Below are 13,840 nucleotides of genomic sequence, written 5' to 3' on the forward strand. Positions count from 1 at the left end.
ATGAGGAAAAAGTAGTATCCTTCATATTTACAATCAGTACAAGGATCCCTTTTAAATAGAGCAATTATAACAGAAAAGGAAACTAATTAAGAGCTAATATTTGACAGCTATCATCTATATTTACAGAGGAAAGGATCCTAAAATATCTCTAGGATTAAGGCTAAAATCAAGGCCTAATTTCCAACACTCCCCCTCAAGCTGGTTTGAAGATATCTTCCATAGCCAGCTTGCTAGTCAACTTATCAAATTGCTTCTTGTGCAATCCCTTTGTTAATACATCAGCTAACTGTTCAGTTGTTGGAAGATATGTCATACATATTATTCCAGTGTTGAGTTTCTCCTTGATGAAGTGTTTATCCACTTCTATATGTTTTGTTCGATCATGAAGAACTGGATTATGAGCTATAGAAATAGCAGCTTTGTTGTCACAATAGACTTTCAAAGGAGTTGAGAAAGTAAATTTCAGTTCTTCAAGAATTCTTTTTATCCACATAACCTCGCAGATTCCATGGGCAATAGCTCTGAATTCTGCTCCTGCACTACTTCTAGCAACCACATTCTGTTTTTTACTCCGCCATGTAACTAGGTTCCCACCAATAAAGGAACAGTAGCCAGATGTTGATCTCCTGTCAGTGACACTTCCTGCCCAGTCTGCATCTGTGTAGACTTCAACTTGAAGATGTCCATGTTTTTTGAACATTAGGCCCCTCCCTGGAGTTCCTTTTAGGTATCTTAAGATCCTGTAGACTGCCTCAAAATGCTCAGCCCCTGGTGAGTGCATAAACTGACTTACCATGCTGACTGCAAAGGCGATATCAGGTCGCGTATGAGACAAGTAGATAAACTTCCCTATGAGTTTAGGATACTGTTCCCTATCCTTTACTTCTTCAACCTTAGCAGGTTGTAACTTCAAGTTAGGATCAATTGGGGTCTCTACCATCTTACAACCAAGCAAACCTGTTTCTCCAAGGAGATCAAGAACATATTTCCTCTGATTCACAAATATACCTTCCTTGGATCTTGCAAATTCCATTCCAAGGAAATACTTAAGGACTCCCAAATCCTTAATTTGAAACTTCTTTGCAAGTCTCTTCTTGAGGGCTGCTAATTCTGTTTCATCATCACCGGTTAAAATGATATCATCAACGTAAACAATCAAAATTGTAATTTTACCGTCTTTTGAGTGTTTATAAAATATTGTGTGATCCCCTTGACTCTGCAAGAAGCCATAACTGATAACTGCCTTTCCAAAGCGTTCAAACCATGCTCTTGGTGACTGTTTGAGACCATATAATGACTTTCTTAATCTGCAGACTTTATCACTACCAAGACTCTTCTCAAATCCTGGTGGTAGACTGATGAACACCTCCTCTTTAAGATCACCATTGAGAAATGCATTTTTAACGTCAAGTTGGTGTAAATGCCAATCACAATTCACTGCAAGAGATAACAAAATTCTGATAGAATTTATTTTGGCAACAAGAGCAAAAGTCTCCTGATAGTCAATCCCATAAGTCTGAGTGAAGCCTTTAGCCACCAGCCTCGCCTTGTACCTCTCAACGCTTCCATCCGCATTACATTTTATCGTAAACACCCACTTACACCCAACTATTTTCTTGTCTCTGGGTAGATCAACTATCTCCCAAGTACCACTTCTCCTCAAGGCATTCATCTCCTCCATGACTGCTAATTTCCAATTCGGGTCATCCAGTGCTTCCTGTACATTTCTTGGAACAAACAAGTGTGAAATCCTAGATGTGAAAGCTTTATGGTTTTTTGACAGTCTTTGATAGGAAAGATAATTTGCAATAGGATGTTTGGTGCAGTTTCGAACACCTTTCCTAATAGCTATAGGGACATCAAGATCAGAAATAATTAGTGAATTATTGGAAACAATCGAAGGAATCAAAGCTAGAGTTGGGATTTGATTACCTGAAATTTCAGTGCTGGAACTCAATTTTTCAAATTGGGCTTGTGTAGGATTGGCATTCAAGTCTTTACTTCTTAGATGAAATCTCTTCCTAGTATAAACCTGAAGTTCAGAATTTAGATCATGTTGATCTGTTTGTAGTGCTTCTCCCCCTGAACGAGAATCTCTTGTACTAGGCTCTAAAGAACTTGTTTTTCTCAACTGATCATTATTAGAAAAGTGTGGTCCTTGAATAGGACAAATAACTTTTGGAAGTGGGATAGAAATGTCCCAAAAATTGTCTTCTACTCCATTTGTCTCCCCCTGAAGAGAATTTTTTATGAAATAAGGAGTTTTTTCCAAAAACGACACATCCATACTCACATGAAATGTTTTTGTTTGAGGGTCAAAACACTTATACCCTTTTTTGTTCGATGAATAACCCAAAAATACACACTTTATAGCACGTGGGTCAAGTTTTGAACGAAATTGACTTGGAACATGAACATAGACAGTACACCCAAAAACTTTGACAGGTAAATCAGAAAACAACCTTGTTGCAGGAAAAAATTCTTTAAGGCAATCAAGAGGTGTTTTGTATTTTAACACCTTGGTAGGCATCCTGTTTATTAAATAAGCTGCTGTTAAAACCGCTTCACCCTATAAATACTTAGGAATATGCATGTAAAACATTATGGCACGTGCTACTTCAAGTAAATGTTTATTTTTCCGTTCTGCAATGCCATTTTGTTGAGGGGTATTCTGACATGTAGATTGATGAAAAATGCCTTTATCATTCAAAAACTCACCCAAGTGCTCATTGAAATATTTTGTTCCATTGTCATAATGTAAAATACCAATTCTAGTTTGAAATTGATTTTCAATCATAGTGTAAAAATTTTCAAATAAATATTTTACGTCAGATTTTTTATGCATGAGATAAATCCAACATAAACGAGTATGGTCATCAATAAAAGTAACAAACCATTTTTTACCGGAAAGGGTAGTGACATTAGAAGGACCCCAAACATCACTATGAATCAAATAAAAAGGTTTAGAGGCCTGGTACTGTTTTGGCAAATAAGTAGAACGATGAAGTTTTGCAAAAGTGCAACATTCACAATAAAAAGAAGAGCAATCAATCCCTTTAAATAATTCTGGAAATAAGTATTTCAAATAAAAAAAACTAGGATGTCCTAGTCTATAGTGCCATAGCATTATTTTTTCTCGAACAGAAATTGAACTAGTACTAATAAAGTTCTGAGCTTTTTTATTACTAATAAGTACTTCATCAAAGTAGTAAAGACCTTCAATCATCCTAGCACGTCCAATCATCATCCCCGAGTTCTGGTCCTGAAATTCACAATGTGATTCAAAGAAGGTAATACGATAATTAGAATCTCTAGATAATTTGCTAACAGACAAAAGACTGCAGGCTAATTTAGGGACATGAAGAACAGAATTGAGATTAATTTTCTCGGTCAGTTTGATAAGTCCTTTTCCTGCAATAGGTGAAAAACTACCATCGGCAATTCTAATTTTTTGATTTCCAGAACAAGGAGAATAGGTATTAAATAAATGAAAAGAACTAGTCATGTGATCAGAGACTCCAGAATCTATGATCCATGGAGAAGAGTTTAAACAAGAAAGGGCTATAGGATTTCTACCTGTTTGTGCCAAAGAAACACTAGGAATACCAGACGAGAAGTTGGATTTTATCAACTTCAGGAGTTTATCAATCTGCTCTTTGTTGAAGTGGCCTGAGTTGGCTTCATTGGCTGAAGGAATCCCACGATTCTTCTCTCCTTGCTTGCTGCTTTTCCAGTTTTCAGGTTTGCCATGAAGCTTCCAACACTTCTCACGTGTATGGCGAGGCTTGTGGCAATGATCGCACCAGGCCTGTGACTTATCATCAGACCTACACTGATAATTTGCAGTCTTGTAGGCTGCTGCATCAGTAATTAAGGCAGAATTCTCAATTGACTCACCGGTACTCCTTTTCCTGAGCATTACGCTCCTTCGGCTTTCTTCTCTTCTGACTTCAGCAAAGACTTCGCCAATGGGTGGTAGAGGAGGTCTGCCAATAATCCTCCCTCGTACTTCATCAAACTCAACATTGAGGCCGGCAAGAAACTTGTAAATACGACTGTCTTCCACGGTTTTCTTGTGGTGGCTGCAGTCATCAGCGGATTTCCATTCATATGTGTTGAAGAGGTCAAGATCTTGCCACAACCTTTTCAAAGAATTGAAATATTTGGTGACAGAATCATCACCTTGACGAATCTCTCCCAACCTTAAAGTTAACTCAAAAACCTGAGATTGGTTGCCCAGGTCAGAATACATCTGACTAACGTTGTCCCACAATTCTTTAGCAGTAGGATAGCACATATAATTGGAGCTTATATCCTCCTCCATGGAGTTGACCAGCCATGTCATAACCATGGAATTTTCAGCATCCCAAGTGGCATACAGCGGATCATCATTAGCAGGAACCTTCTTGTCACCAGTGATGTAACCAATTTTTCCTTGCCCACGGATATACATCCGGACAGATTGCGACCAGCGGAGGAAGTTGTCGCCATTTAAGCGGATGGTGGTGATTTGAACAGAATGAGAGTTGGAGTGGTTTCGCAGGGTCTCAGATGTTTTTTCTGGAATGGCAGCAGCAGGGGTTGGAGTGGTTTCAGACGTGACTTCTGACATGGTTGCAGACACGATTCCCTATGCTCTAATACCAACTTAGAAATTATAAGGAAAAAGTAGTATCCTTCATATTTACAATCAGTACAAGGTAGGGATGGCAAAAATCCCCACGGGGACGGGTACCCTTGGGGATTTTCCCCATTCGGGGAGGGTACGGGGATAATTTTATACCCAATTTTTTATTCGGGGAGGGGACGGGGAAAATTTTTTACCCAATTTTTTATTCGGGGAGGGGACGGGGATGAGGTGGAATCCCCATCCCCTACCCATTTCCCCATTTTAATTTTAATTTTTATTTTTAAAATTACTAATAAATAAATAACAAAATTATAAATATTGTTAAAAATAATAAATATCAAAATATTTATATTATTAAATGCTAATAGGTATCCTACATTAGCTCGAATTGCTAGAGATATTTTGACAATTCCAATTACAACAGTTGCTTCTGAATCAGCTTTTAGCACCGGTGGTAGAGTTGTGAGCCCACACCGTAACAAACTTCATCCAAGCACATTGGAGGCCTTAATGTGCTGTCAAAGTTGGTTACGAGCTTACAATAACAATATGAGTTTATTTTACATTGTGATTATATTATACAGTTATTAATATTTGCACTTATAAGTTACTTTACTTATATTATTTTCATTCTTTTATAACTATTTTAATAATTTATATTTTGAATGTGACTTTGTAATGGATCAATATTAATGTAAGATATATTTTGAACTTTATTTTTATCTGAATTTTTTATTTTAATATGATTAATTTAAAATCGAAAATAAAAATAATGTATTAGACTATTAGTTATTCGGGGACCGGGGACCCTCGGGGATCCCCTGTTATTATTCGGGGAGGGGATGGGGATTCTCTCAAGTAATTCTGACGGGGACGGGGAGGGGACGGGGACATATGCAAAATATCGGGGATGGGTATGGGGAGATTGGTCCCCTCCCCTCCCCTCCCCATTGCCATCCCTAGTACAAGGATCCCTTTTAAATAGAGCAATTATAACAGAAAAGGAAACTAATTAAGAGCTAATATTTGACAGCTATCATCTATATTTACAGAGGAAAGGATCCTAAAATATCTCTAGGATTAAGGCTAAAATCAAGGCCTAATTTCCAACACTCTAAAACTTGCATTAAGCGTATGAGTGTTTGAAGTGTTATCAGACAAGCAGTACCTGCAATTGCAAGTCAGCATGGGTAAACTTGTACAGTCAGTAATCTTCTTTAGCTCGCATACTTCATATTACTGGCTTTCATAGAGTGAAAGGGGTACCAATAATTGGTATAGCTGAGAAGGTCTCTAATTTTGTTTTTCAAAAAAAAAATTTGTAATCTTCGTGAATTCGTATACTTCGTTTGCAGGCTTTACTTGTGATTTTGTTACTCTGTCCGGTTTGCATTCGAAGCACTCACTAATGGTCAAGAACACACTAAAAGGTTAACTGGAAAAAAGAAAGATGAAAACAAACCAACAGCAAAAGATGCCTCATAAGATGGCAAATGTTAAACTTCTGAAACTCACAAGTTCGTTCATCACAATTTCAGAATTTTCATAACGCAAAGTGATGCGTTGTTAAAGAATGCAACTTTCACAAAATGCAAGCTGTGGCGAATTAAGACAACAAAAGTAAAAACCAAATGAGTGACTTCTAACTTCTGAATGAAACTTTTCATTTCAGTAGAGACAAAAAAAAAATTCAGAGCCATATTGAACCAATGCTTAAATAACTGGTTTTGATCACAGCAAATAGAAACACCAACAAAGCTGAAAAAGAATAACTTACCCAAGGATCCATGGCAGGGAGATTAAAACCCTTCTTCAACTTTATAAATAATTGACCATCATATATCTCGCGCACAAAAAACCTGCACACAAATTTTAAAAAAAAAAATTGGATTTTTACATGATTTTGCAAAATCATGATCTCTTTCCCAGTTCATCACCGAGTTCACTTCTATCATTCTATGTATTCGTTCAAAAGGTATGAGCACACGTAAATAACGGCATGAACAAGTATTCAAAAAAATTAGAAAAACAAAATGACTAGAGTGAAAACTGAAAATGGCAACATACTCAAAGAGATACACAGTCTTGCAACCTGAAGCATCAACCTCTTTCCTCCCGACCCTTTCCTAATCACAAACCAAAGCACTAAACAACCAAATAAATCACATGGGCACACAATATTTAAAAAAAAAATTAATTTAAATTTAATTACAGGGTGGGGTTGTGAAAGCAAGATTAATATCAAACGGTAGCCTTTTATCTTGTTCTTTATCTTCGATCTTATCAATCTCAGCATCCTTTGTTTTTCAAAAGCAGCAAACTGAATAACCCTTATCCCCTTTGCTTTGATAGCTTCGTGGGCAAGTGAAGACCAACTCAACTTTCCCAGAAAATGGTTTCTGAGGAAAGTTGAGACACTGAAAGCGGTGAAACGTGGAAAAGAGGAAATGTGATTGGGACAGAATTGTAACTTTATGCTGTGAACTTGAAGGGAAGCCATTAGTAAAGCGAAGTGAAGTGATAGTGGCAGCAGTTGTGTAATGCAACAAAATTAATTAAAACATTCTACCACGTAACTGGGGAAGAAAAGAAGCTTTGACACAGATGTGGGAGACAAGTGGTTCGAACCCGCACACAGCACACTGCTATGTGGACCATTGAAACATTCAGATTAATGATTAAACGGTTACATCCGCAAAATAATGATCAAACTAATTGGTAAATATCAATCACTATCCTTCAACTTCCTTATGTCTTAAGCAGGTTTGACGTCAATGCAACCCCCTGAAAAGGCAGAGTTAGTTACCTCCTCTTAACGGCATATTTTGAATTGATGAACATTGTATCGCTATAACATAGCCTCGAGTTCAGGTACATAGCTGGCCAGCTTTAGCTGCCCATCTAATTTAGAAAATAACGAGTAAATTTCCTCGGAGGCTGTAGGGATGGCAAAAATCCCCACGGGAACGGGTACCCTCGGGGATTTTCCCCATTCGGAGAGGGTATGAGGATAATTTCATACCCAATTTCTTATTCGGGGAGGGGACGGAGAAATTTTTTTACCCAATTTCTTATTCGGGGAGGGGACGGGGATGAGGTGGAATCCCCATCCCCTACCCATTTCCCCATTTTAATTTTTAATTTAATTTTAATTTTTTAAAATTACTAGTAAATAAATTATAAAATTTAAATTATAAAATTATAAATATTGGTAAAAATAAAAAATATCAAAATATTTATATTATTAAACTTTTAGGCCTAATTAGCTAATTAAAGTTCTAAATTTTTATTTAGGACATTAAAAAGACCGAGTAGATTCTATTAGCCAAACATTTTTTTTTAATTTTGATATTCTTTAAATATTTTAAACTTAAATCTATTTTTTATTTAATTTTAGATGTTATAATTGCCCACAACGAATCACAATTTTAATATCTAATCTAATCTAATCTAATATTTACTTTTAATTTGCTCCGATTTAACTATTGTGTTGTAAAGGGAATAGTCCACATTTATAAAGTGCCCACGCCACCATTGAAAAAGTTAATTTTGAATCTAAATTCAATTTTATTTGTAACAATTTTGTATTATACTATTAATTTGTTCATGATAGTTTGTAAAATAAGTTTGTATCCTTTGCATGTTGCGTTACTTACTAATTTAATGTATGTGACTTTTGTAATAAATATTAATGTAAGATATATTTCGAACTTTATTTTTATTTGAATTTTTTATTTTAATATGATTAACTCAAAATCGAAAAAAAATGTATTAGTTATTCGGGGATCAGGGACCCTCGGGGATCCCCTGTTATTATTCGGGGAGGGGATGATGATTCTCTCAAGTAATTCTGACGGGGACGGGAAGGGGATGGGAACATACGCAAAATATCGGGGATGGGTACGGGAAGATCGGTCCCCTCCCCTCCCCTCCCCATTGCCATCCCTAGGAGGCTGGGTGAGATTTATCAGAGGCTGTAAACAGATAAACCGTCCTTTCCATTTCAATCCAACTTGAATCAGGACATCTCTTTTCAATCCCCAGCTCCTTCATGGCAACCATAATTATCGCGACATCGGCCCATCGGCTCATTTCGGTGTACATGTTACGCACAAGGGTGCAGTACCCGCTATTATTTGGCTCCAAAAACCATTAACTCGTTAACAGCGATATGAGCAATCTCCAAGTTCCCATAAAGCTTACACCCACCTAATAAATAACTGCATTTGGTTGACATTTCCTGCTTCTTATTAGTTTTAAGGCATCTTCAAGGAAGCCAATTTTGCTCATTAGATCAACCATGCATCCATAGTTTTCGACTTCATGATTTATGGATTTGGTTGAACTCGTGTGCGTACACGAATATGAGCCCAAAATCACCTAAGCTTGCATGACACGTTTTTTATTTTCTTTTAAATATTTTTTTTTTTTTGGTAACATTTTCACATCTTTTGAATTCAAAAGATTTATAACAGCTTCACAATTATTTTTTGGGCTATTGTGCAATTTAATTTTTGAATTCAATAGGCTGAATTGAATTGTTTAAATTCAATTAGCTGTTACAATATTAAATCACATATATTGAATTCAGAAATTTAATTTTATACTACTGTTACATACTCACATGTATATAAAAAGACAGCTTCTTCTTCTGTTTTTCACACGCAAGAACAACTAGCACACAGAGTACTTCAAAATTTCTTTTTTCCTTCTGACGTCTTATTTTTTACCGAGTTTGTACGCTGTTGTGATTCGCTAGAATTATTTTATCTGTGCTTGACGGATAATTCGTACCCATTGTATCATGAGAAACAATTATCAGCAAACCTAAAGCACAACAGTATGTGGTAAATTTGTTTTAAGACCACTGTTTTACAAGCTTCGGGTTTATTTCCTTTGTTTCGTTAATTTTTTTTCCCTGATTTAATTCCAGATGTTGTTCTTGCTGCTGTTTAACTCACTGTTATTTTTTCTAACACATGGTAGCCCATGAACGTATATCCCTTGCCGGCAATTTGTTAAATAATAACTCAGCGGCCCCAACATTCCCCAATGTTGCATATGCATCAATCATAGTGTTCCACGTGGCGAAGTTCCTTTCAGGCATCTCATCAAACAATCTTCTCGAACTCGAAGAACTTACATCTCCAGCTCGAACATGGGCCAAAACCATTGTAGTCCATGAAAAAAGATCTCTCTTTTGAGGCATTCATCAAACACCCTTCGCCATAGCCGTTTGCACAAACACATGTGAACTGAATCCCTTCTCCCAAACCTGCCCATGCACAGCTTCTCCACAACAAATACCCAACAACAGTGAGCAAGCGTTAATCAAGGATGAAAAACTTTTAACTTGTGAGAAAAACTTCAGCTCTCAACATATGTAAATAAAATGTAATAGCTTGAAGTGGGTGACGCAGCGAATTAAAGACATGATACACGAAAACATTGGGTTCTTGCATCTGGGGGAAGGCTAAAATAGTGTAATCTATAAAGTGCAACCTACTCGCACAAAAGCTGATGAATTGGTTAATACTGGAGCATTTCTTTAGTTGGTTTGCCATGGTGTGTATTCGAGTGAATGAGATTGAGACAGAAGTTGGGACTGAGTTTTTCTTAAAAGCTAGTAATAGCTCTCACGTATTTGACAATCATTTGCTTGCGGATTTGAATGCTACTGTAACCAATTCTTCTACTCTTTTCACACAAAAAGGCAGCGACCCTTTCCTCTTATGACATATTAGAGTCTACCCCTTCAAATTTTGAAATCCCCTATAGGTGCTGTTGTGATAATGCGACATAAATTACAGATCTTCCGGGCACAAATGCAAGAACTTATAATAGGAAGTTTCATAGCTGAATAAATTTGTTTTATTACATTACATCTGGTTTAACGTGTTTATAGAAACAATACATATGTATATAAGTGACTTAACATTTTAAAAAGCTACAGCATAATAAAAAGAGCCATAGCAAAATGAGGGACCTAGTCATTTTTTCTAACTTGAAAGAAAACTTGCAACAAGGCATGTCGTAACAAAACAAAACATAGCCTTTTAGTGCATAAGGGCCACGGCAGCCTCTTGCACCAATGGCTGGGTCACATGGACGAAGTGCTCAGCTTCGCGCTCCACTTGCTCCAAACACCGGTGAACATCCTTCCCTTCATTCATCTTCTTCACAAATGCCACAAACTGTCTCCAATTATCGGGTTGGAATAAATGTGGATTCATCCTCAAGTACGTGAATGCACACATCTGTTTGTCTACATCAAGTGATGCTGCTCGCAAGATCTGCTCGTGAGCGTATTCATCATAACGTGGCAACGCATTTTCCCCAGCCAGTGGAACGTGTGCTTTCTGAGTTGCTGAAGCCACTTGCTTGACTAGCTTCTCAGGTGCACAAAGGGCATCTTGTGGTTGTTCATGATCACGCATCTCTATGCAAGTAAAGTTGAATATGGCACCATGTCGTGCTAGCATCTGGGCAATAGGGAGGTAACCATCACGGAATCGTGTATTGTAATATCCAGCTGTGAGCTCAGGGGCATGGGACCTAGACCCATAGTGCCAGTGGATTCCTGCAACCTTAACCGAGATCTTAACACCTGTAGCATCGAAAATTGCCTTGGCAGATGAGAGAATTCTCTCTCCGTGATCTAAGAGCATCTGCGAATACCAGCTTAGGAAAAATTCACCATAAGGGCTACACCAACCACCATTTTCTTTTCGGAAAAACTGTGTATCTTCTGGCCAGTTGTTGTAATGTCCAGCATCAGTAGGGCCTGTGCTGCCCCATTCTGGCTTACCAGCAGATTCAGCTGCTGCTTTTAAGCTACTGAGCATATACTGCATCAAGACATCAAACACCAATATGAGAACCACACGCTACAAATCCCACCGCAAATTTACCAGACTCAAAACAACACAAGAAAAAAAAAATTAGCAAATACCTTATCATAACACTGGAAAGCTCCAATTCCTGGGAATTTCCATGTCCCATTCTGCTCTGGATACGAAGGGTAACGCAGCTCACCAGCTGGACCCATTCCCACTTGGATTTCCTATATGTAACAAATAATTTAGCATTCATCAACCAGCCTTCTACTTTAACAATCTAAATTGAAAAGTATTAACAAGTTATGTGAGTATTTACCACAATGGTGTCACCAAGAAGGTCCTTGAACTTGTCTTTGAAGGCACGCATGAAGTCAGAGTAACACTGGACAGGCATTCGACCTTTCAGGACCGGAATGGTATCACAACCTAGTGAAATGTACTCGTAATTCCTCATCCCCCATTGATCAGTATACACAAGATCTTGGTCTTTGTCAACTTCTTCTACAACCCACTTGGGTAAAGGGATACTGTACACAAAAGTAAAAACAGCAATTTTATTAATGAGGTGAGGGACATTTTGGTCTTTTCATAACTATGCCAACATTGAACACTAGCATTTTGGCAATTATAAAAATCCACGTCATCATTTGACAGATGACTTTCAAAATTAAGATATCCAAAATCCAATTAAGTAATAACTTCTCACATGCTTATCTAATAACATTATGTATTTACTTAATTCTATAAATTATTTTACTTAATTCTATAAATTATTTTAAATTCTTTATTATTTTAGTAAAACTTTTAAAAATTAAAAAAATTATTTTCCCAATACCAACAAAACCTTTAATTTTAAACTTTTAACAGTAAAAGTTAAATAACTTATTAAAATATTAAAATATCTAAAAATATTCTTTATTTATTTAACAATATCAACTCTTCCCTTTCTTAACAAAACTTTTAAAAGCTTATCTAATAATTTTAGATTTTTAATAAAAAATCTCGATAACAATTAAACATCTAAATTTTTTGGTTAAAAGTTCTACATAAAAGTTCTTCTCACGATAAATAAATTCTATTAAAAAAATTATATCATATTTAGAGAGATTTCTAGATATACCAAACAGAGCCTAAATAAATTTTAAAAATTAAATAAATTAACGTAACGTGTACGTCAACGTAATCCCGTGTGTATTCATTCTCATCTTGGTACGATCTATTCATGCATCACGTGTGAATGAAATCTTTCCAAAATGAAAGGAAAGTGACTCAACTTTTGAAACAAATTAAAATCACGCGCTCTTCTAGAGGCGTGTTACGCACATTAGCTAAACTAGTATGGAACAATGGATGAAATTGAAAAAAAAAAGTAAATTTATAGTAATACGTACGAGACGGAATCACCGACGTTGCCGCCGCACTGGTGAAACGACATGACGGCCTGAACCTTGAGGCCGTGTCGTTTGGCCATTTCGAGCAAGTCAGAATAGCCACCCCAATTGTAATGGCCGGGCTGGTCCCTCTCGACCAGGCCCCACCACACGTCCATCATAACTCCTTCCACTCCCGCGCTCTTCAACGCCCTGAGACTCGCGTCCATCGCCTTCTTTCTATTCACAGTATTCGACATCGTCACGCTGTCCAGCGGCATCATCACGAACACCGGCACTCCGTTCCCCTTTTCTTGCAAGCCGCCCTGCTTGTACATCTCGCCGCCAACCTCCTCGGAGAACTCCGTCACCGCTGCCGCCGTCGGAGACTCTGTCGCGAATGCGCGGCATGCCACTGACAGATCTGCTCGCATGCTCGACAGTACCGGCGACCGGCAGGGGCTCACTGGTGGCGACATTGTGTCCTTCAGATCAGGTTTTTGGATCGCACAGCGCAAATCTGTTGACACCGGTTTCCACACCGCCGATGCGTTCACCGTCCCCGTTGAATCGCCGGACACGACGCCTGTGTCCATCTGAATTGGTGTTCCAGCTAGTGTACCGATCTGGTGTGTTAGATTCAAAGCCATTTTGCGCGAAGATTTGATTTTCCCGAGAAAATAACAGAGAAATTTTTTTTTTTGTTTTTTATCTTTTTCGTTCTTTAGTTTTTTTTTTTTTTTTGGCTCAACGTTCTTTAGTTTTTTTGAATGGAAAGTCTGATATCGTGTGCTTGTGTAGTGGGGCTCCTGGTTGAACAACAAGCCTTGTAAATATATAAGCCTCAGGTTCGGATAAGATTAAAATATAAATCCAGAGGGTTGCCATTACGTTCGGGACACGTGTCGAGAGGAGGGCGGTTCAGCAGGCAGCGGCTACGATTGCTCGGTGCATGTGATCATGGACGGTGAGATGGACGATGCGCGTGAACGTTCCAGCGG

The 13,840-nt window shown here is 37.7% G+C and overlaps 1 protein-coding gene and 1 pseudogene across 1 annotated transcript; both read right to left on the bottom strand.

Annotated features, from left to right (window-relative positions):
* Window positions 1–7,478: 7,478 nt before the first annotated feature.
* Window positions 7,479–10,409, bottom strand: LOC18031854 (annotated as a pseudogene).
* Window positions 10,410–10,478: 69 nt separating this feature from the next.
* Window positions 10,479–13,489, bottom strand: LOC18032167 (beta-amylase 1, chloroplastic). Its single transcript, XM_006420353.2, has 4 exons — window positions 12,861–13,489; window positions 11,786–11,996; window positions 11,583–11,693; window positions 10,479–11,478 (listed from the first exon to the last, which is right to left on the bottom strand). The coding sequence occupies exons 1-4, from the start codon at window positions 13,487–13,489 to the stop codon at window positions 10,687–10,689; spliced, it is 1,743 nt and encodes a 580-aa protein (XP_006420416.1). The 3' UTR covers window positions 10,479–10,686.
* Window positions 13,490–13,840: the final 351 nt, after the last annotated feature.

Source organism: Citrus clementina, unplaced genomic scaffold (genome assembly GCF_000493195.1).
Source record: "Citrus clementina cultivar Clemenules unplaced genomic scaffold, Citrus_clementina_v1.0 scaffold_9, whole genome shotgun sequence".
In the NCBI taxonomy this organism is placed as follows: Eukaryota; Viridiplantae; Streptophyta; class Magnoliopsida; order Sapindales; family Rutaceae; genus Citrus; species Citrus x clementina.

Coding starts and splice junctions, on each gene's coding strand:
- LOC18032167 (XM_006420353.2), bottom strand. CDS start 13,489: ATGGCTTTGAATCTAACACACCAGATCGGTACACTAGCTGGAACACCA. Junction 11,997..12,860: donor AACGTCGGTGATTCCGTCTC/GTACGTATTACT, acceptor TTTTGTGTACAG/TATCCCTTTACCCAAGTGGG. Junction 11,479..11,582: donor CTTTCCAGTGTTATGATAAG/GTATTTGCTAAT, acceptor GTCTTGATGCAG/TATATGCTCAGTAGCTTAAA.